This window comes from Epinephelus moara, chromosome 11, assembly GCF_006386435.1.
Source record: "Epinephelus moara isolate mb chromosome 11, YSFRI_EMoa_1.0, whole genome shotgun sequence".
In the NCBI taxonomy this organism is placed as follows: Eukaryota; Metazoa; Chordata; class Actinopteri; order Perciformes; family Serranidae; genus Epinephelus; species Epinephelus moara.
In genome coordinates this window covers 588,573-611,500 of record NC_065516.1, presented here as the reverse complement: position 1 = coordinate 611,500, position 22,928 = coordinate 588,573, and the positions used below count along the sequence as shown (strand labels likewise).

The window sequence follows — 22,928 nt, the reverse complement described above, 5'->3', positions numbered from 1 at the left end:
TGTAGTGTGTTTTTCCACTTTAATTTTGAGTGTGACTCCAAATCCAGACCTCCATGGGTTAATACATTTGATTTCCATTGATAATTTTTGTGTGATTTTGTTGTCAGCACATTCAACTATGTAAAGAACAAAGTATTTAATAAGAATTTTTCATTCATTCAGATCTGGGATGTGTTATTTTAGTGTTCCCTTTATTTTTTTGAGCAGTGTAGGATTTGTACCCTTGTTCATTATAAACTCAGACTTATTGATCTCATTGGAGCAGAAAAAATAACTTCATTAAAGCCCTAATTCTTTCTTAATCTGTACCATGTTAGTCTGGAGGTTTAAACTTGTGTCCTCTCACAGAGTTGGTGATTAAAACTAAACCTTCAGCTCTGTCAGAGAAAACTGATTTGAGTTCAGACTGTTTACTTACAGCACCACTACACTCCCAGATAACTGAGCCTCCTACCTGCCTGTCAAACAGCATCAAATCATAAACCTACTTGAGACACTCCATATCTGAGTGTAGTCCTGCAGGGATCAGATGTGAAGTCTGGTGGCTGCTCATTAAGTTGCCGTTCAGAGGCTAACAAGCAAAGCTAGCTGCTAAAAGCCACTGCTGCAACTAACAACAGCTGATTATTTACAGCTGAATTACAGCTTACAACTCAGCTGACGCTGCTCCGGTGTGAGTGTTTACAGGATACTGAAACATCCTGGTGCTGACTAATTACTGGAGTTTACAGCCAGTCTGTGCTCCGACCTCATACCGCTAATACGGCACAGTTGCAAGCACTGCTGTTGTTGGCCATTCTCCTCTGCCTCTCCTTACATTTTGAATGTCCGATGGTCCACTACTATTTTCATCCTGTGTCATCTAGTCAATGAAAATGGAACATAGATTTTGTCATAGATTTTAATATCAGGATCTATTTTTTAATTGTCAGCGTCACGTCTTCGTCATGAAAAAAAAGTCTTTAAAAAACCCCAACTTATGTCATAGTTTTTGGTAAGGAACTTAACACTGATACGGGACTACTTACATAATAGGAAACAGCAGGTGTTGGTAAATGGTGCAACTTTAGGCTGGAAACTGATGACCTCTGCAGTTCCACAAAGATCCATGCTCAGCCCTGTTCTTTTTGTTGATATGTATTAGATTGTATCAAGTTTGAAACAATCTGATGCATATCTTTTTGCGGATGACACCAAAGTATTTAGAATAATTCGGAAACTGGCATAACCCATCTTTAAGATGGCTGTAGCATGAGTAATAGGTGTGATCGGTGGTTAAGGTTAAATCCAGACAAATGTAAGCACTTGAAACATGGCGGTGCAACATAGCATGGCATATACAAAGTGTTTAAATTGGCTCAACATCATTTTGCTGATAATTCCTCTGTACTTATACTGGTAATAGACTATTTTTACTTATTGGTATTTGACTTTTATCTCTTATACTACAAATATAAAATTCAAATAATAAGCGTGTGCTCTTAATGTTTCTGCTTTGCATGTTTCAATGTCTATACATAAATACAGGACAGTCAAGACTGATATTAACATTTATCTTCTTATAATTGTTGTGCATCTTTATAAATGATCTGAATAAGTTTTAAATGCGTTTTGAGGTGAATCTGTAACATCAGTCCAGAGACTACAGCTGCTTATTAATGAGCACTGTCCCTCTTCAGTAAATGAAAATACAAATAGATAAATAGAAATATACAGAAATATAGAAAATATGTAGAAAATATAGAAAAAAAAATCTTAATAGAAAATAAAAAGAAAAGGTGTAAATTAGATGTATATTAATATTTATATCTGCTGTTACAGCAGTGTGTCTTTATGTCAGTAAACAGGATTCTACCATCAAAAGATCTCTCTGTTTACTCACTCTCTAATGTCAGCAGGAGGAAACCTTCGACCACTGGAGGGTGTCACAGTGTTAGACCTGACAAGGTAAGCGTGTGTGTGAATGCTGCAGTAGTATTCAGCCTTCAGAGGTAAAGCTGTCACATTTAACTGAAGTGTTAAAAACGTCCGCAGAGTTCTGGCTGGTCCCTTTGCCACTATGATCCTGGGAGATCTGGGAGCTGAGGTGATCAAAGTGGAGCGACCAGGTGAGTCAGCGTTTTACACCTTACGTTATTCCACAGTCTTCACAGAGCATCTCTGCCCGAGTGTGAGCAAAGCACTGTGACAGTTTTAGTGTGTTTTGTGGAACAGGTGCAGGTGATGACACCAGAGCCTGGGGTCCTCCATTTGTAGGAGCAGAGAGCACCTATTTCCTAAGCGTGAACCGAAACAAAAAAGTAAGTAAGTTTAATTCTATAAAAGTGTCCCTGCAGAGTTCAAAGGTCAGACTGTATGAAATAAATGAATCTAACACATGCAGAGAAAATACATATATGCAGACAGAGACAAGATTAGGATAGCAGAAGTCAGGCAATGTTCAAAGTGGAAACTTTCTACTCAACTAACAAGAATTTATGGGGATTAATGTGAAGATAATGGGATTATCTGGGCTGTTTTAACTTCTCAGAAACAGATAGAAGTGTAAACTCTTCTTATAGAAATCAATAATATAGTTGATTTGTTATGTTCTTATTTTTGCACAATTTCAAAAGCACAAAATGACAAAAATATGTCTATCTATCTATCTATCTATCTATCTATCTATCTATCTATCTATCTATCTATCTATCTATCTTCTTATTGTGATTATTGTTGATTGTCTGTCACTTCTTCTAATGCTTCTGTCTTGGCCAGGTCTCCCTTAAAAAGAGTACCTGTAAATATAGGTTAAATATATAAAATAAAATATTGATTTTCTCCATGGACTCCATGTCAGACTGTGATGGCTCACAGAGCCTCTGGTTTAATAGCGGTGTATCAGCTGGTGCATCAGTCAGCCTACTGCTGACCCTGGTTGCGGACAGATGACGAAGGTATGTGATGTTAGAGTGCTGAAGAATGTAGTGCAGCTTACAGTTCAGTTCAAGGATTTTAACCAAAACATGCCAGGGCAAGGTGTCTGCGGGTTCTTAAAGGGTCTTAAATTCAAGTTAATAAATACTAGACCTTAAAGGTCTAGGTTAAGTGCATCTAGTGGTGAGGATTACAGATTTTAACCAGCTGAATCTTCTCCTGGTTATAATTCCTTCGGTGCTCATTGTTCAGGAGGTTTTTTACCAGGAGCTGGATTATCAAAACAAACAGAATTAAATAGAATTAAAACAAACAGACCAGCTGATTTAAACCAGTAAAACCACTGAATAAAGTTACAAGTCAGTCTTTGTCTGACACTGCTTGTTCCAGTGGGCCTTCTAACTACAGTGGCTGACATTAAAACATGAATGTCCCTCTCTAGAGCCAGTGTTTGGTTTGTCAGTTCTGGGCTACTGTAGAAACATGCCAGTGAAACATGACGATCTCCGTAGACGAGGACCAGCTCCCTGTGTAGTTATAAACGGCTCATTCCAAGGAAATGAAAACATGTTTATTATTGTCAGCTGATTGTACACTAAAGAAAACATACTGATTATGTTATATTCCATTTCTGCCTATGTATATACCATTAAACCCTACACATTGGACCTTTAAAAGTCATTAAATAGTCTTAAATATGAATTTGTTAGTTGATTGACACAAACATTTTCTCTTATTTAATTTATCCATCTTTTGATTTAGTTTTGTTAAAAATTAGTCAAACTCTTTGGCGTGAAAGTCAACAAATCTTTAAACCTGCCACTGAACCTAATGCTTTATTTTTTTTTTACCTAACTCACTCTAATAACCATCTTCCTACATACACCTCCCTCTGTGCGTGACTGCATATTTACTATTGACCTTAATACTCACCTGCAACACTCTAATAATGGAGTGACAGTTATGAATAGTGTTAAATTTGGTTAAAAATGATCTAGATGACAGTATCTGATACCTGCAGCCACCCTGCATGTAATAGTGCTATTTTATGTGAATTTCTGCCCTGAAGAAGTTCACTGTTACACGGTGCCATTGCAAGTGAAACTGTGCAAAATTCCTTGAATCTTCCCTTGTAAATGTTTTTGGAATTTTCCTGTGAATTTTCCAGAAATTATGACCCTTTGCAGCCCTTAACAGGACAGGCAGGACACCTACTGTATCAGTGTCATCTTTCTGCAGCACTGCAAAACAAAAAACAAGCTTTAGTGTCACTTCAGTGCATCTACTAAAGTCTGTGTTTGTCTTCCTGGATTTATTTTACTCATTTGTGAGGGATTTTAGCAGCTGACTGTCAAATATCAGTCACCTTATATGTTAAAGTTTCCCACAAGTATTTGAATGAAACAACATGTATATAAATACACTCCCTACAGAACGTCACTGAACAGTTCTTCACTGTGATAACATGAATTTGACCATCAAAGTAAAGCTGATAGAGTTTGGAGTCTCTGCAGGATCATTTATTATACAAGTGAAGTGTAACCAGCGGCTGCCTGAAAGGAACCAGATCATTCAGTCATTCTAAACATGATGTGATTGATGGTGAGGACGATCAGACTTCCTGTTTGTTTCTTCCTGTCAGTAAACACAGTTTCAGTGTGTCAGTGATGATAATGAGCCTGTGCTGATGGATTGTCTGATTTCAGAGTATTTCTGTGGACCTGAAGCATCCCAGAGGTGCGGCCGTCATCCAGGAGGTATGACTCACTCACAGCAGCTGCTCGTCCACTGTTTGATATTTAATACTCATCCAGATATAACACCTGAGTGTCATTTCTAATACCAGATTAGACTGGTTTTAATACGCTTTTCTTTTATTCAACAAAAGATGCCAACAAGTCAAATATTAAATGTTGTGTAAACAGAAGCAGCTGTGCAAGAATTACTGTAAATACAGTCTAAAACTGGATCAAAGAATAAATCAGCATCATTATGAATCTGACCAAATTCATCAGTATCTTACTCTATGTGACACTTGGTGCTGCAGACACATGCCAGTCGGAGTTACTTTCACAGAGTCTCATGATGAGTTGTAAAGAAAAAAACAGTATAGTGCTAATCCTGCAACTGGCAGTGGACCAGTGATGAAAGTGAATGAGGGAAGATGTGTTCCATTTAAATCCCCTGCCAGTTTTCCCTCCACTTTCCAAGTGGCCTCCATGCGATGTAAGCTATCAGGGGCTGAGGAGAAGTAAATGAGAGCAAGTGGAATTACTAATTTAATGCAGTGAGAGATACAAACTGTATAGATAGACACAAAAGAAGAAGAAGAAATGATTGTTTCAAACTTCCATTTAGTCAACTTCCATTCAGTGTTGCATGCAGGGCTGTCAAAATTGCTCAAAAATGATGTTCGAATATTCCTTCTAAAAATAACTCATAGGTTCGAACCATTAGAATTTTTTTTTTTTCCGCATTATGTCCACAAGAGGGCAAACTAATACAAGGAAACATACTTGTATATGTATTAATACAAGGAAACATAACTACCTGTAGGTATTTTTATTTCAACATAAACATCTTTGAAAACATTTACATACCTACACATTAAAACACATAAAACAGTTATCTATAACATTACGTTATAAACGACAGCGGACCTCTCGCTCGCCCCCCCTCTCTGACCCGTGGCCACACCGCCCGCGGAAGCGCTGCGAATAGCCTCGAAGCGCCTGACCGTGACCGGCTCGCACCCTGCAGCGATCGTTTCGGCGTCTGGTCTGTTTTCTGCGCGAGCCGCGAGCGAATGTGTCAAGCCGGGTGACGGAGACAATAGCTGGGAGCAGAAGCGCTTGTCGACCAGCGTGGAGAAATGCGCGTCTGATGTGAACGGAAGTGCTCCGGCTCGCGCGAGAATTTCAGTGCGCTGTGCTTCGCAGCACTTCCGCGCCATTTTCCATATGCTGTTTTTGAAATCTTCCGCGATCACCTGCCCCTCGCATTACTCGTAGTTCACCTACTTGACTGGCTTGTGGAGTGAATAGAGAAGAGAGGAGGGGAAGGTATTGCGCGTGCGCGGCTTCCGGGTGCGTTTGATTTGCAACACAAGACAACGAGAGTAAACTGACAAGAAGCACATAATCGTTTTATGTAGATTATTTTGCTTTCATAATCGTTGAAAGCCCAAATCGTAATCTAGATTAAAATATGATTAATCAAGCAGCCCTAAGGCTGACTAAATATGATCAAAACTAACACTTGGACATCTGACGTAGGACTAAGACTGCATAAAAAAAGACAAAATTAACACCAGTTGCATGTCACGAGAGAATGCTGTGTGAACTTGGCTGCTGAATTTGTTTTCAGTAACCCTCGATCATTATTGAACCAAAGCTGGGCTCTAAGTATTGAGTTAAGGGGTATTTATACTTGTGCGGCAGACCCTAAGCTGTAGCCTACACATGTGGCCTATGCCCTTGTGAGCATTTATACTTGCACTGCGGTGGTTGGACTGAAGAGGATTTGTCAGTCCATTATATTTACTTGTTGTGTGTGTGTGTGTGTGTATGTGTGTGTGTGTGTGTCTGTGTGAATCTGTGTGTCTTCATGTCTGTGTCTGTATCTCAGCTTGCAGGAGTGTGTGATGTGCTGGTAGAAAACTACCTACCAGGGAAACTACATCAGATGGGTTTAGGATACGAGCAGCTGAGCAGAGTGAACCCTCAACTCATCTACTGCTCCATATCAGGTACTGACTGACTGACTATCTGACTTACTGACTTACTTACTCACTGAATTATTTACTTACTTACTGACTTGTTAGGCTCATTTTAGATGAGCCAGGCCCGTGTAGATTTGATCACCGGCGATCGCCACACAAGGCATGACGGTTAGTTTTGTTTTCATGGAAACGCCTGGTTGTCACCTAATCTATCCGCTGATTGGTTTAGATGTTGAGTCAACAATAAGACGTTTTAGATAAACCTTTCATTTTTATAGAATTTCAGAGATTTAGATGTTATTTGTCTAATTTGAAGGTTTATTCTGTTAACAGAAATCATGTTGTGTTACTGATGATGATGTTAAGTTTACATGAGAATTCATGTAATTCATGTAACTTTCCAGGCACGGCGCAGTTCGTCTCAAACTAGCCTGTTTACTTACTGACCCACTGACTGATTTACTGACTTACTTACTTACTGACTTTCTTATTGACTTACTGATGTGCTGACTTGCTGACTTACTTACTTACTAGGTTCGTTCGAGATGAGCCAAACCTGTGCAGATTTGATCACCGGCGATCGCGGCACAATGCGTGCCAGTTAGTTTAGTGTCCGACTTCATCCCAACTTGCTCTGATGTCATACAAAAGTAGACAGCAATAATTTCATGATAGCGAGGCGGCCGCAGTTTTTAGAGCCAGGCACTGCAGTTGCTCTCCACTGACTGCAAGAGCTACAGCATGATGGAAAATGCCTGGCTCTTACCTGATCTATCAGCTGATTGGTTTAGATGTTGACACAACAATATGACTTTTCAGATCACACATTTTAGATGTTGAATTTCTGAGATTTTGGTTTTATTTGTCTGATTTGTAGGTTTATTCTGTTAACAGAATACATATTGCGTGACTGATGGTGAAGGTTAGTCGTCAGAGACTAAATACATTCATCATAAACGATACAGAGTCTACTGTACATTGGACTGTTAATTATTGAAGTAATCTATTTAGCAACACACAGACTTGTGGTCAGTGGGATGTGAGGATACTTAAAATAACATCTGTACAGATGTCAAGCCCCGACTATATCTGACTGATCTTTAATGAAAGCTGTCTTGTGTTTTTTTTCCTTTGAAAATATTAATCTTATACTCAGACACAATTTATTTAGTTGAGGCGACAGGTCCTCTCAGCTGCTCTGCAGCAGCAAACTGATATGATCCTGATTCACATGAAAATTCATGTAAAACGTAAAGCATTTTAATAAATCAATCTATCATAATTAAAACAATTAGAGACTGAAAACAAACTGATATATGGGTCTGATAACATTTTTAATAACTTGACATCATATTGGACAGGATGTGAGTGTTTCTGTGACTTCCTGTACGGACTGAAGTCTGCTGGTAACTGTCGGGAAAGTGTCCCACACATCACAGCTTTTGGTCACCGCCCCCTGCTGCGGCTGCCTGATCTTGTCCACTCTCCAGGCGAGGTGCAGTTCATCTCGAACAGGCCTACTTGCTTACTTACTTACTGACCTACTGACTTAATGACTTACTTATTGACTGACTGACCTACTGACTTGCTGACTCACTGACTAAGTGACTGACTTACTGACTTACTTACTCACTTACTTACTGACCTAAATACTGACTTACTGACTGACTGACTTACTTACCTACCTACCTACTTACTGACTTACTTGGTGCCTGGTGGTATACTGGTACTAATTTCCTGAATTATATACATCTTTTATATACCACCATAGCGGTGCACAGCGGAAACAACTGCTGCAACTTAACAACAGGCAGGAAAATATATTATGGTGTTTGAAAATATATTATGGTGAACACTTTGGTTGCAGCCAACTGCACAGAGCATGTTGAGAGGTGACTCATAGCAACTGCATACCCTTCTCACTGATGTTAACTTTATAAAAGCAATTAATAACCCACCACAAACTCTGCAACAGGGCACAAAACCATGACACACAATTATTTTGTGACACATAAACAAGTTTTAACACTAATAATTGTACATTTACAAAATTACTCAGCTGAATGGCAATAACAGTCTGTTAAGAGCTGGGAGAAGCCACAGAACATTCAGGATTAGGAAAGAGAGATGGAGGATGAAGGAAGACAGACTGGTTCTTCTGGGCACAAGTTCTTAAGTGCCCATGACAGGAGCTGTGTCTATTTAAAAAAATCTGAATTGCTTGTGTCTGAAGGAAAAAAAAAATACTTAAAAGATGATATGGTGGAGCTTATGGTAGCATTAACCTGCACTTTTTCAGACATTATGGTTACTGCTGGAGTCGGAGATGACAGAGAAACAACAGAAGTAGAAATCCTCCTGCTTCCCAGAAGTTAGCGGTGTGACAACATGTTGCCTCTCTGTTAGTTATGTAAACAGCAAACACATCATTGAAAGAAAAACTACATCCTGCAGGCTACGCTAGTAAAGTCAAAGTGGCTTTTAGCAGGTGTGGAAACTCAAGCTGTTGTTGTAAAGATCCCCCCTGCCATCATCTGTTGATCTTAATGGATCAACTCTCTTAATCCAACAATGGCACAGCCATCAGTACTGAAAAAAAAGTTCAAATCAAAAATTGAATTGAATTGTGACCTTAAAATCAAAAGTTAAATGAAATTGTGAATTTACAGAAACGTGACTCTCTTAGAATGATGACATTAAAATGGTATGATGTTCTATAAACTTTTTACAGTAAACAACTATAAACCTAAATAAAAGGAAAACAGGTAACTGTGACACACTGTGAAACTGCCAACATCCAGTTTCAGCTGGTTATTATCTGCAATCCTCCCTGCTAGACGCCATTAAATCCACCTTAATCTGAGACACTGGACCTTTAAAGACCTGAAACTGATCCAACAGTATTGGAGAAAATGAACATCACTCATTTATAATTTAACATTTATCAGAAATGTTGATGAAGAGATTATCATAAGGTGCACTGAGCACATTTCCACTATTGAGATTCAGTTAGCTAAAGATATAAAATTTGTCCTGAAGGTGGCGCTAGAGGAAAAGTCACAAGGTCAAAAAATGTAGAAGGTTCATCATCAGGGGAGCGTTAAAATGATCAGGACATTTGAATGAAATCTGTCCACTGAAGATTCCTCCCACCGTGTAGTCATAAGCCAATTTTCCACCGCGGGAGCTTTAATCATTTACCCGGGATTTTGAAAAAAATCGGCGCGTTTCCACTGAAATTACCCAGGGAAAAAACTTTCCCTCAACCCCAAACTTTCCCTGAAAAAAGTACCTAGTAGGGAGGTAGGACTTTTCAGATTCCCTGGAATTCTTCAGGGGCAGGGCTGTTTGCTGAAGAACACTGATTGGTGGAACACACACTTGCAGTGTTCCACACTTCCGTGCCAGTGTGGCTGCAAACTTTATTTCATTTCTACAAGCTTCACTTTGTGTTTTGATTAAGGATGGGTACCGAAACTCGGTACTAAATTAGCCCCGGGGCTAAATTATCAAAGATTGTAGTATTGATAAGTGCTAATGGTATCTGTTCTTTTGTGCTGGCGCTGATCTCCTCCACAAACACACACATCCACACACATGCACACATGCCTACACGACACGGTAACCAGTGAACAGCTGAGAGGCGGCAGTGGAAACAAAGTGAGGATAACTCGAAATAACTCAAGTTGACGACAGCCACACTCGTTACTGTAAATGACATTAAACCTTAGCGAGTAAGAAGCCCACACTTAATCAATACATGTGTTCAGCAAGCATGGACATGTACAAATGCAGACAGCGATATTCAATATGCTCCGTCCACAGTCTCTCATCCACCGTCACTAACATTATGTCTTACACGCTGATTTAGACAGCACGCTAGTTCGGCTAATAGCGAATTGTTACTAATAAGCTCAAATGACAGCTGTCTGTATGTAGACTAACTTAACTTGACACTTATCTTAGAATACTTTTAAACTTAGCTGCTGCCTGAGACAAACTGCCCCTCCTCTCTCTACCAGCACTAATGTTACCATGTTACCAGCCAACAAGCTGGCGGAGCTAAATATAGGGCACACGCCGAATCATCTATGTCATCAGCCTGATTTGAATACATTTTCTGGAAACACAAACCACACAGATTATCAGGAATTCTTTTGCCTAGGTAAATAAATTACGGGAAATAAAAGTTCCTGGAAATGTTGGTGGAAAAGAGGCTTTAGTCTCCAGACAGTGACAGTGAATATGAGCTGTGACGGTTTAACAAGTAAAGACGAGTCAAACTTCGGTGAACAGACTCTGATTCAAAGGTTGATAATTATGGACGAGGAGCTCATGTTCTATCTCATTTAACTCAAGCTCTTTTAAAGGCCCATTACAGTTAACAGGTGGCACTGCGCCCTCCTCAGCGGAAAGTGACTGCTGGCACAACTGTTGTGGCGTCTGGATAATGTGGAACGGCTGCACAGTGGACTTTAATGGAAAAGAGGTTGAGCTGGTTGACTAATGTGCAGCGCATGGCAGAAACTGGAGTCACTTTATGGGTGGACTCATTCTGGGTTGAACACATTTGAGAGAATGGTTCTCTTATTAAAGTCTGAACACTTAACATTTATTGATTATTACTCAGTTTATGGACACTGAAAAACGATGCTGAATCAGCAGTAATTCACAGACAGAAACCTGATTCATCAGAGTTCTCACAGACTGAGACTGAAATGTCTTTTAATCACCAGTGCCAATGTATCGATGATAGTGACACCTACTGCAGTCAGTTACATATCATAGTGCATTCCAGGACACTCCTACATCTAGCACATGATAGCAGTCAAACGGCATTGCCTTGCTGAAAACCCCCTGAAGAAAATTATTAACTGGCGGCAGGTCTGGAAAATAATTCAATTCCCTTAAAAACAGGCCTATAAAAAACAGTATAAACGTGTCACATTTAATAAACAAAAGTCTTTTCACATTTTAAAAATCTTAAATTTAACCTGTTGAACTCTATAGAAACTCTGATGAAGCTAACAAGGCAGTCGGTCCGGCTGGTTTTAACATCTGACTCTCTGCATTCACGCCTGGCATAAATAAAGAATTCATCAAAGCCCCTCTCCAGTGTATTTTGCCATTTTTATGATATTTCATAATTTTCTGAGTCTTGTCTTCACAATATTGATTGGCCAGAATGTTCGCCAAATATGTTTTCACAGATAACTCAATTATGTGTTCAAAGTTAAAAAAGAAGGTTGTTGCTAAAACGGGAAGATGACATATGACTATAGTTGCAGGAAATACATCATCCTCCAAACTTGTGCAGATGCACTGCCTTAAACATCATCAACATCATAGTGAGCCTGCCAGTTAACTTATCTTGTATTTTACCATAACTGTAGCATCATAGCCTTAGTTTTATCTCACTGTGTAGTTGTGTCCTTCACCTTAGTTTAATGTGTTGTTTATTTTCATAAAGGCATTTGTAGCCTATGTGCCGTGAACAGCTGCAATCAAAACAGTGAATTATACAAAGTCCCACCGGCAGAAACAGCACAACATATGGACACTGGGAAGTGCACAACTATCAGTCCAAAAGTCCAAAAAAGTTAGAAAAAATAAAAGGATCACAGTGCTGCTTTGGGCTGTGTAGGTGCAGAGCTGAGACAAGAACAGCTGATGCTGGTGGACGGTGATCCTTCAAAATGTCCCATAACTCTGTTTTAAACAGCAGACCTCTGCAACATATCTATCCTTCCCTCAGTGAACTGTGGCATGTGGCTGTGCAGCTTCCCGGTGCAGCAGCAGTCAGCCAACCGACAGCTGCAGCAGGAAGAGATGGTAAAGAAGAGACAAAATGTCGGTGTGTTGTGCTAATTGTTGTCTCATTTGTGCTCTGATAAACAAAATTCGTCAAATTTAATGCCGTAGTGCTTTTTCCCAAACTACTTTAGCTGCAGTCTGGTTACTATGGTAATGCATTAACCTTATGTTTCACTATCAACCACACCCCCATTCTCTGTTTAGGAAGGAACTTTAACCGTTAAACAGGAAATAAAACTGGCTGGAGAGGGGCTTTAATAAGCAGTGTTGTTATTTAGATTCTTATGGCAGTGTAGCCATGGACGGATTACTGAATAGGCCAACCAGGCACAGGCCCAGGGGCCCAAAGTGTCTGGGTCACGCTCAGCCACATGCTTTTTGGTCTGGGTCAGTTAAAAGGTTTTACATCAATATTTTAACAATATCAGTATTAGACTTTGGAGGTATCTGATTTTTCCATAACTTCACACCTTCCTGGAATTTAATCGGGGTATGCGCTATATGGCGGTATTGGTGTGTGGACCCCTGCCCTCCTGCATGGGACCGGCGAGTTCGCCACTCAAGGTCTCTCAACTTTCACAGTGTAATAAATACACCAAAGTGTCAAAACACAAAATGTCAAAACAGTATATTTTAACACCTTTTTCCCTTATTAAAATGAGAAATACAATCATACACTCTGCGAATTTGTTTCTCTCTCTCTCACAGAACTACGCTAGGCTTAACTTCCTTGTTAACTCACAGTAAAACACTCTAAATTCAAACTTAACAGAAACAAAATAAAACTCACCAAAACCGTCTTGGTTAGTCTTTTTAGTTGTTCAGTTAATTAGTCCACTGTTCCAACAATCACCACCCCTGGTTTGGTGGTCTAAATAAGTCCTTAATTCACAGAGTTAGAGGTAAAAATAAGCTGTTGTCCCTGTCATATCTCTGCTCTCTCTGCTGTTGCGGGCACGACACAGGCCGGCTGTTCACAGTCAGTATTGTAACGTTTATCTCCACCAGTTGTAGTCAGGTTAGCTGCCTCTTCCACCACACTGACCTTGGTGGCGTCTGACATCCTCATTACAGCCTCTCCACTATGAGGTTAATAAAAAGAAGAATCTGTATTTTTGACGGTATTTAAAATCATTAGATTAGATTAGATTACTTTATTGTCATTGTACAGAACATACAATGAAATTCAGTTGCTTTCAAGATCGGACTCAGAATAAAAAAATAAATAAATGGAAAGTAAGAATAAATAAATAAATGCATTCATCCATCACTCATACTCTCATCTACACAGTAGACAGACCATACACTCATCATGCCAACGTATGCAGTTAAAAGAGATAAAATAAAGTGCTCATAAAATTATTGCACATAAACAGATTATTGCACATTCTGTTGTGATGTGATCCAGGGGGTTGTTTTCAGTTCAGAGTTCATTTTGGTGATGGCTTTGGGATAGAAACTGTTCATAAAATGTGTGGTGCGTGTTCTGATGGACCGTTTGTTGGAGGGTAACAGTTCAAACAGGTGATGGGCAGGGTGAAATGAGTCCTTTAGGATGTTGTGTGTCGTCTTCAGGCAGCGGCAGGTGAAAATGTCTTCTATAGCAGGTAGCTGGTGTCCTGTGATGTTTTGTGCGGTTTTTATGACTCTGCAAGGGATTTTTTGTGCGTTCTCAGGAAGTACAGTCGTCGTTGGGCCTTTTTGACTAGTGCTGTAGTGTTAACTGTCCATGTGAGGTCCTCTGTAATGTGTGTGCCCAGGAATTTGAAGCTGGACACCCTCTCCACCCTCTCCCTGTTGATGTACAGTGGCAAATGGACATCCTGCTTCTTCCTGAAGTCAATTATGACTTTTGACTGTTTTTTTGATGTTCAGAGTCAGATTGTTCTCTCTGCACCAGACTGTCAGCCCCTGTACCTCCTCTCTGTAGGCCGACTCATCGCCTTTGGTGATCAGCCCCACCACAGTCGTGACATCTGCAAATTTAACTATGGTGGTGGCGTTGTGAGATGGTACACAGTCATGAGTGTACAGAGAGTAGAGGAAGGGGCTCAGCACGCAGCCTTGTGGGGCTCCTGTGCTGAGTGTCAGAGTGGAGGAGCAGTGAGGGCCCATCCTGACTGACTGGCCGGTTTGTCAGGAAGGTCCTTAATCCACAGGCAGGTGTTATGCTGCACGCCCAGGTCGGACATCTTGGTGAATAGTCTGCTGGGTAGGATCATGTTAACGCAGAACTGTAGTCCACAAACAGCAGCCTTACATATGCCCCTTGTTGCTCCAGGTGACGCAGTACAGTGTGGAGGACATATGAGATGGAGTCATCTGTTGATCTGTTGGTTTTGTATGTGTATTGGTGGGGGTCTCAGGGTGGGTGGCAGAGCAGCCTTGGTGTGTTGCAGTACCAGTCTCTCCAGGCACTTCATGATTATAGGTGTCAGTGCGACAGGCCTGTAATCATTGAGAGTTGTTATAGCAGTCTGCTTTGGGACTGGCATGATTGTGAACGTCTTCAGGCAGGTAGGGACAGTGCATTGTTTGAGAGAAAGGTTGAAGATTTTAATGAATACATCACTCCACAGCACAGTCTCTGAGGACCCGTCCTGGGACACCATCTGGGCCAGCTGCTTTCCTTGTGTTTATTTTACGGAGTGTGTGTTTCACATCAGCAGACTGGATGATGAGTGCCTGACTGTTGGTGGCTGGGGTTGGGTTGATGGTCGTCACTGCTCTTCCCTCCTTGAAGTGGCCAAAGAACTGGTTGAGCTGCTCTGCCACTGAAGCGCTGCTGCTGGTCAGGCTGCAGGTGTTGTTTTGCCTGGTAAGGTGACATATTCCCTGCCATGCCTGACGGGGGTCCGAGTTGCCAAAGTGGTCCTCAAACCTCTGCTTGTAGGCTGCTTTAGCGTCCCTGATGCCTTTCTTCAGGTTCGCCCTGGCCTCACTGTACTGTTATGATTTAAAAATAAACTGGTATACAGTAAATATAAATGTCATCGCCCAAGTCTAATACAATATATTAGGGGTGACCCCGAATAGTCGATGATTCTGTGATTCGATTGGGAGTCTGATTCGACTGCCAGTCTCGCCGTCGTACTATTTTGACTATATGGGGGTGCTATCTCGCCGTCGTACTATTTTGACTATATGGGGGTGCTAACTGCTGCTTAACATCTTGATTTGACATTGAATGTATTTGTTTTCTAGTAATTCATGATATATAGCCTATTTTGATACAAACATCAGCCTAATTTCTGTTAATAAAAAATTGAAAATGACACGTGCGTTTAATCAGCAGGCATAATCATTACTATGCATGAATAAATCACCCAGTTGCTCGATCCATATAAACTGAGGTAAGTGAGTGCGCTGCAGGACCATCAGAGCAGCATCGAGGCCTACGGTGATTTAAAGTTAAAGTCCCACTGATTGTCACACACCTGAATGTGTGAAATTTGTTCTCCGCATTTGACCCATCCCCTGAAGGAGCGGTGAGCAGCAGCGGTGCCGCGCTCGGGAATCATGTGGTGATGATTTACGGTGGCGTAGCGCATAAACAAACACTTTGAAGGAGGTATGTGCTCTCAAATCAAACTTTTTTGAAGGATTATTCGTTTACCTGAAGTGTCTTGAAACGAATTTCACCGCTGTTTGTTGTCTTGATAGACTCTGATTTTTTATTTGGCTACTTTTTGTCCGACGATTGGGAGCGGTGACGCACGGTCCGTGTGGATGAACTTGTATGAATCTGAGTTGATTAATGAAGTAACTTGGCGTCACAAAGAAGGAAAACTGTTTTACTTTTACTTTTATTGTTATTATCTTATTATGCCAACTGAAGAATTAAATTTGTTTATTTGGGTGTTTTAGCTCTTTTCTCTGGAGCAGAAACTGACCAAATGAGCTCATTAATCAATGAAGGGGAAAACAACATGATTTGACCATTAGTCGGCTAAAGGGAAAATCTGTCAAATCAGATCTGACTATGAAAATTCTTAGTCGGGGACACCCTTACAATATATAGGCTGATATTATTAATGGATGGCTTTATGTCAGTACATATCATGGGTGTATAAATTAAATATTCCAACCTCAGCTGGACACTGATTGTCCATTGCAACTCTGTTTACCACAACAGTGATTTCTTTCTATACTGCATTTTTCCAGCTTTCGACTTTTGATGAAACTTTTCAGGCTGATAAATGGTTGGTTAAAATTGACCTGTGACGTCAGTGTTTCCATTCTAACTCAGAACATTTCCTCTCCGTATTGTGCCTCTCCATGTCGTAAACTGTAGGGGTGGGGCCTCTAAACTGAGATAGGATATTAAAATGCTGATTGTTTTCAGCTGCTACATTAATCAACACCTGATCATTCCTATGCTGTGATTGGGGCGATCCTGTTTCATGAATCATATTTGAAACCTATTGTTAGATGATTTCTCCACTTGGATCTTCACTGGTATGCATGTTAGACTGATAAATGACGGCCCTGGTGTTTTCACTGTTCATACTTGTGTTACTTTACCAAACTTCTGCCAAAAATATTTAGTGTGATTCTCTAAAGCTCAGTTTTTCGATTGAGTTCATTTCTTGATAGGCATCAAGTTTTGCTGCAGGATCAGCTCTCTTCTAATTTCAAGCTGAAGTTTATTTTCTAACTTTAAATGAATAGTTTTACTTATTACTTTTTACTTTTTCTCATTTGATCTAGTCTGATGTCCACTCCCACAGTATTTTCAGTCCAGTACTTGTTGATTTGGGAGAGAACAAATGTGGCTCAGTCTCTGCCCTTCAGTCCTGCAGTTCCAACGCTGAGCCACTAGAGGTCGTTGGACTCCACAGTAAAGACAGACCCTCTGAAGCGCTCATGTTTCCTCTCTGCAGGCTGTTAAGTGAAACCACTTCACACACTTAATAACAGCCAGCAGTGACATTACACCACTTGTTTAACTTCACACTGTTTCATGTTGGATTTATTGACGCTGCTCAAAGACACACATTTACCAGCTTTTTTACTGCGAGGCCTCTGTGATCTGCAGTGAAGTGTCTTCTTTGTGTTTTTAGGGGGTTTGTAACAGAAGTTCTGTGTCTCTCTTCTCTTTCAAATCAGGCTGTTTTATTGGTGTGCACAATAAAAAAACAACAACGATGAATGTTAAATGTGGGTCAGCAGTGATAGCTGTCTGATGATTCTAGACCAGTACAAAGCCACATCAGGATGGTCCCCTAGAGGCTGCTGTGTTCATTACAGCCCCAACATCCTGATGATTTATGTGTTCTTGGAGGTAAACATGTAAAGTTTGCCCTGAGGGTGGCGCTGGAAGAAAAGGTCATGTTGTTACCCAATTCTGAGGAGTTTGTTTTCTTGTACAGTGGCTCAACATTTGTCAGTCAAAATCTGTTCTGATCACACCATAAGACACTTAATGACTGTTTTTATGTTGATGTTGGGGTGCAGAAGTCGTGAGAGATGTGTGAATATTGGGGATATTTAATGAAAACATGAGTAGCCACTCACCGTTTGTGTTGCTTTATTGCGTGCTCTGAGTCTTAAAACCGAGAACTGAGTTAACATTTTACCACTCTCTGTTCCCTTGTCTCCAAGTCAATTGGTTTTTGAGTGATGATTTTGACCTTTTTTGTGTCTTAAAAAAGGGTTAACAAGTGGCTAAATGAGACTACACAACGTCATCACGCTGAACACGGCTTTACAGCCTCGTTGTGGAGACGATAAGTTGTGACTGTAGTGTAGTTTGTTTATAGCCTAACATGTTTATAGGCCTCAAATATCATGAAAGTTGTGTTCATGTGTAAAGGTTATCTTATTGAACAAAACAGAGCATATTTTCTGAAACCCCCCCAAAAAAAACAATTTTGACAAGGGAACCAGGGAAATGCTAACTTCCGGGTTGGCCTATAAGAAATGTCATCCTCACAACACTCCATTTTGCTTTAACTGCAAGCACATCTTGTTCTTGGCTACATGTTTGAAAAGTGCCATAGCATTGGAAGAATAAAATCAAGACATGACTAGGAGCCACTTGCACCAGACAACTTGTCGTGACAGGTACAGGTCTCAGGGTGCTTTCACACCTAACCTGTTTAGTTTGGTCAAAACAAACTCAGGTCCATTTCCATGGTTAGTATGATTTGTTTGGACTGGTATGAAACCTTTCAATCAAACCCTGGTGTGTACCAAACAGCGGAACCGAGGCCGCTCGGAAAGGTGGGTCTCAGTGTGCTTCCAAACTGACTCTGGTGAGGTTTGTTTGTGGAATGAAAGAAAACAACCCAACCACAGGATTTTGTAATCGCAGATATGCAATTTTAGCTTGATTCAAAATCCAGCAGCTGATTGTGAAGTCCGTCTGCGATCTCATAATTGATTGTGTTAAAGGCCACATATATCCCATAACCTATTTATTACAATTGAAATTTCAAGATGGCGGCCATTTTTCAAGATGGCCGCCACCTTAATGGAATAATTCAGTGATGTAATTATTCAGTTGGTGATACAAGCATGAAAATTGGCATAAGCAGTCTCCATTGGTCACTTGACAAGAAACTACTCACAGTCAATTGAAATTTCAAGATGGCGGCCATTTTTCAAGATGGCCACCACCTTAGTGGAACAGTTAAGTGAGGTAGTCGTTCAGTCGGTCATACAGGCATGAGAATTGGCGTGAGCAGTCTCCATTGGTCACCACAAGACAAGAAACTTGAAATTTCAAGATGGCAGCCATTCTTCAAGATGACCACCTGGATCTTTACATTTTCTATTTCCCCATTTTTTGGGTTCCTGTGTTTGACTGTGTTTTGTCTTACTCCTTGCCCTTGATCTGTCCAATTTGGTAAAACCTGCCAGAAGTTGCCTTCCAACGGTATAGCTCTCAGGCTTCTGTGAAGTACACAAGCTCCCATACCTCGACAAGGTAACAGTCACAAGGGAGGTGTTTTATTTTATATTTTTTTATTTTTATTTTTTTTTTGCCTTTGTGTTTTTTTTTTAAACCTCTCTAACTCCGCCAGGACGCCGACGTCCTTGCTTCCCCCCTCCTCTGTTAAATGGTATCTCACAGGCGCATACGTCATAAAATCATGTGATGTTTGGTACTGCCGGATTCAGGAAGCTCTCGACTTTTCAAAAATAACATGGTTTTTCTTTTATTTATTATATATGTCGCACCAGAGCAGCCTAAACACACAAAGTCCAAAATCGCGATGAGTGGTGACAAGTCATGTCATGCCGTTTTTCGACAGGAAAAGTTAAAGGATTACTTGCAATCTTATGTGGAGCTGTTAGTGGGGACTTAGCTCTTTTATATAATGGTAAGAGTCTCACTCCTACCACTATTTTTGGCTAGGGTTAGGGGTTAGGGTTAGATATACTGTCTAGAAAGTGGGATCATAACTTTCACGTTTCATATGGCTTTATTTGGTGATATTTTATGGTGTTTCTGTGTCATAAACATCAGCTATCATAATCACACCTGATTTCAATAAGGTACAATGTTTGAGGCTGGCTGAGTGTTGTTTGATCACTGATAGTACTGTTTTGAAGCAGAGTGACCGACTTGTCATTTGGATCTCCGCCTGGATCTTTTCATGGAAAAAACACTGTAGAATGGTCATACTTTGAGCAATCTTCTTAAAATTTGAAGCAAGTGTTCATTGATAGTGTGCCTACAGCCCCACAGTGTCATTTACCTGCTCAGATGAACCACCGACANTTAGGCAAAATCTTCAATTTTTTTACTGACTTCAGAGGCCCATTACTCTGTCTCTGTATCACCTAGAGTGTTTCTGAAGAGTTTTCTTTCTGGCAAGACCTCATGCATGCATGTAGTCAAAGCGGTTCAGAAGCTACAGTCATTTTAATTTGGGTACGTCATTTAAGGCATTTTTGATACAAAATGAGGGTGGAGTACAAGAGGTATTAAACTAACAGACAGTAACTTTGTCAAATAAATACTAAGGGATGGGGAAACAAAAAGTAAGAATACTAAAGTAGCACAGCTGTGTTTCTGAATGGACAGTGCTCCAAAATAATAATTGAGCAATATATTAAAGAACTAAACTAAAATGTGCTTCACTGTTAAAACTGAATACGCACTGATGTGGTAATGGGGAGCCGAGCCAAAGGTCAACATCTGAAAACACAGGTGGCCAAGGGGGAGCAATCCTGGCAAAAAGAATAGGCCTACGCACATAGTTATTTAGCAGGGGCAACTACATAGACATGTGGAAGTGAGTCCATATCTGAAGCACTAACACCTTCCAGTACATGCCTTCGTGCACCCACATTTGGTCAACTCCAAATAATTCTCCGCAATAGGTGGAAGAGGAGTCCAAAAGATTTTTCACTCTTCATCTTGTTTCATCCATCCCTAGTCGGATGGACTTGGCATTTGTGGCTGTTGCTTCAATACCTGTTCCCACACGTATCCAGCCTCATAACATGCACGTTTGGCATGCTCTTTGAGTGCTGCTTGAGTTGGTAGGATCAGGTCATATGGTCTTTGCTTTCTGGCAAAGAGATCAAGCCTAGCCTTGTTTACAGTTGTGACATCGCTGGACCCGTCATACATTAGAACAACAAATCTCTCCAAAGCTTGCAGGTCTCTGTCATCCACTGCAGAGGGGCAATCGCTGAGTTTTGCAAATGTGTGGCTCTCCCGTGCTGGCACAACCTGTCAATTCAGGTGCGGCTATCTAATTGATTTGGAGTAAATTAGATAACATTTGGGATACTAACTTTTAATTAGCTGACATTGAACCCCACGCTGAGTTTAACAGTAGTGATATATCACCAGTGTGCCCTGGTAGTGCAGATATTCAATCTTTATGATTTACTTCTAATAACCAAATTAACACAACTGTATTTTGATGTATTTTTTATCGCATTGCATCTAAAACATATAAAATAAAATTACACTAAATCCTCTTTACTGACAAAACCCAATATGTTTATATGAGAAAAGGGATCTTTTGAGGATCCAGTAGGTGGCTCACACCAGTTTCCATACTTATATTAACTGCTCCACCAAGGTGGTGGCCTGGCAGCCATCTCAAAAAAATGGCTGCCATCTTGAAATTTCAATTTGCTGTGAGCAGTTTCTTGTTATTTGACCCATATAGACTGTACATGCCAATTTTCATGCTTGTATCACTAGCTTAAGGATTAGATCACTTAACTGCTCTACTAAGGTGACAGCCATCTTGAAAAACAACCGCCATCTTGAAATTTCAATTGGCTCTGGCAATTTTCTTGTCAAGTGACCCATGGAGACTGCTCATGCCAATTTTCATGCTTGTATCACCAACTGAACGATTATGTCACTTATCTGCTCCACTAGCTGTTAAAACTGCCATCATTGTATCCGACTCTGTGTACCTTGTCAATTCATTAAAAAGTGTGTGACGAGGTGTCGGTAGTGTAATGGATAGTGCCTGTGCCCCTTTTCATCCTGTCTCTGTGTTAGTTGTTATTCATACCATGCCATTGATTTGCAGTCTAATAATAGCCTCCTAATAATGTTTACAATCAGTTATTTCCCCACATGGGTCCTGATGATGCAGGATGACAAATACCAAAGCTGTCCAATCAGTGGATTTCCTGTCAGTCGGTAGAACTTCATGTTTACTCCTTTTGGTACGTTTGCAAAAAGTCAGTGTGAACAGGAACTGAACCAAAACTAAAATGCAGCAATGTATCATTTTTTCCCTCCTCTGGTACAGACCAAATAAACCCAACTACAGGTGTGAAAGCACCCTGAGGCACTCAGCTCTTTGTGTCTTCAATTTGAAAAAAATTGTCCAGGACAAGAAAACTCTGCGTAAGCTGTAGTCCGAGTGAGCTGTACTCCAGCATTAGCTTATTTTTGCATGTTAATATTCCAACATCAGCATTACAGTATGAAGTAGGATTGTCACATTGTCTTTGTCTCATTCACATAACAGTGAAATGGAAGACTGTGTCTGTGATGACATAGCTAAGCAGGAGCAGATACCAGGCGACTGTGGCTCAGAGGTAGAGCGGGTCGTCCACCAATCGGAAGATCAGCAGTTCAGTCCCCAGCTCCTCCAGTCTGCGGACTAAGTAGTATCCTTGAGCAAGATACTGAACCGATGATGCTTCCATCTGGGTGTGAGTGTGTTAAAAACTGAGTAGCAGTGTATGAATGGTTGAATGTGACTTGTAGTGTAAAAAAGCGCTTTGAGTGGTCAGATGACTAGAAAGGCGCTATACAAATGTCCATTTACCATTTATAATGAAAACAAAAATGGTCCAAAATGGAGCCTTGGGATGCTCCAAAGTTAACCATTAGGGATGCACGAATATTCGGTAACCGAATGTATTCGGCCGAATATTGCAAAAAAACACACATTCGGTATTCGTTGGAATAAGTTAAAAGCAAGGCCGAATAATAGCGGCGTGTTTTGATAACGCAATCAAACAGCGTGCCGTGACGGGCGGA

General features: G+C 40.5%; 1 protein-coding gene across 6 annotated transcripts in view; it reads left to right on the top strand.

Annotated features, from left to right (window-relative positions):
- The window catches only part of sugct (succinyl-CoA:glutarate-CoA transferase), a 301,740-nt gene that overhangs the window by 2,516 nt on the left and 276,296 nt on the right, over nucleotides 1–22,928 (top strand). For 4 of the 6 annotated variants that reach the window (XM_050056660.1, XM_050056657.1, XM_050056659.1 and 1 more), the window contains exons 2-6: nucleotides 1,896–1,947; nucleotides 2,035–2,108; nucleotides 2,215–2,300; nucleotides 4,623–4,673; nucleotides 6,544–6,664. In XM_050056660.1, coding sequence (XP_049912617.1) covers nucleotides 1,896–1,947; nucleotides 2,035–2,108; nucleotides 2,215–2,300; nucleotides 4,623–4,673; nucleotides 6,544–6,664 — 384 coding nt within the window. The remainder of the gene's footprint in view (nucleotides 1–1,895; nucleotides 1,948–2,034; nucleotides 2,109–2,214; nucleotides 2,301–4,622; nucleotides 4,674–6,543; nucleotides 6,665–22,928) is intronic. The other 2 variants (XM_050056658.1, XM_050056656.1) reach the window with 1 other exon arrangement.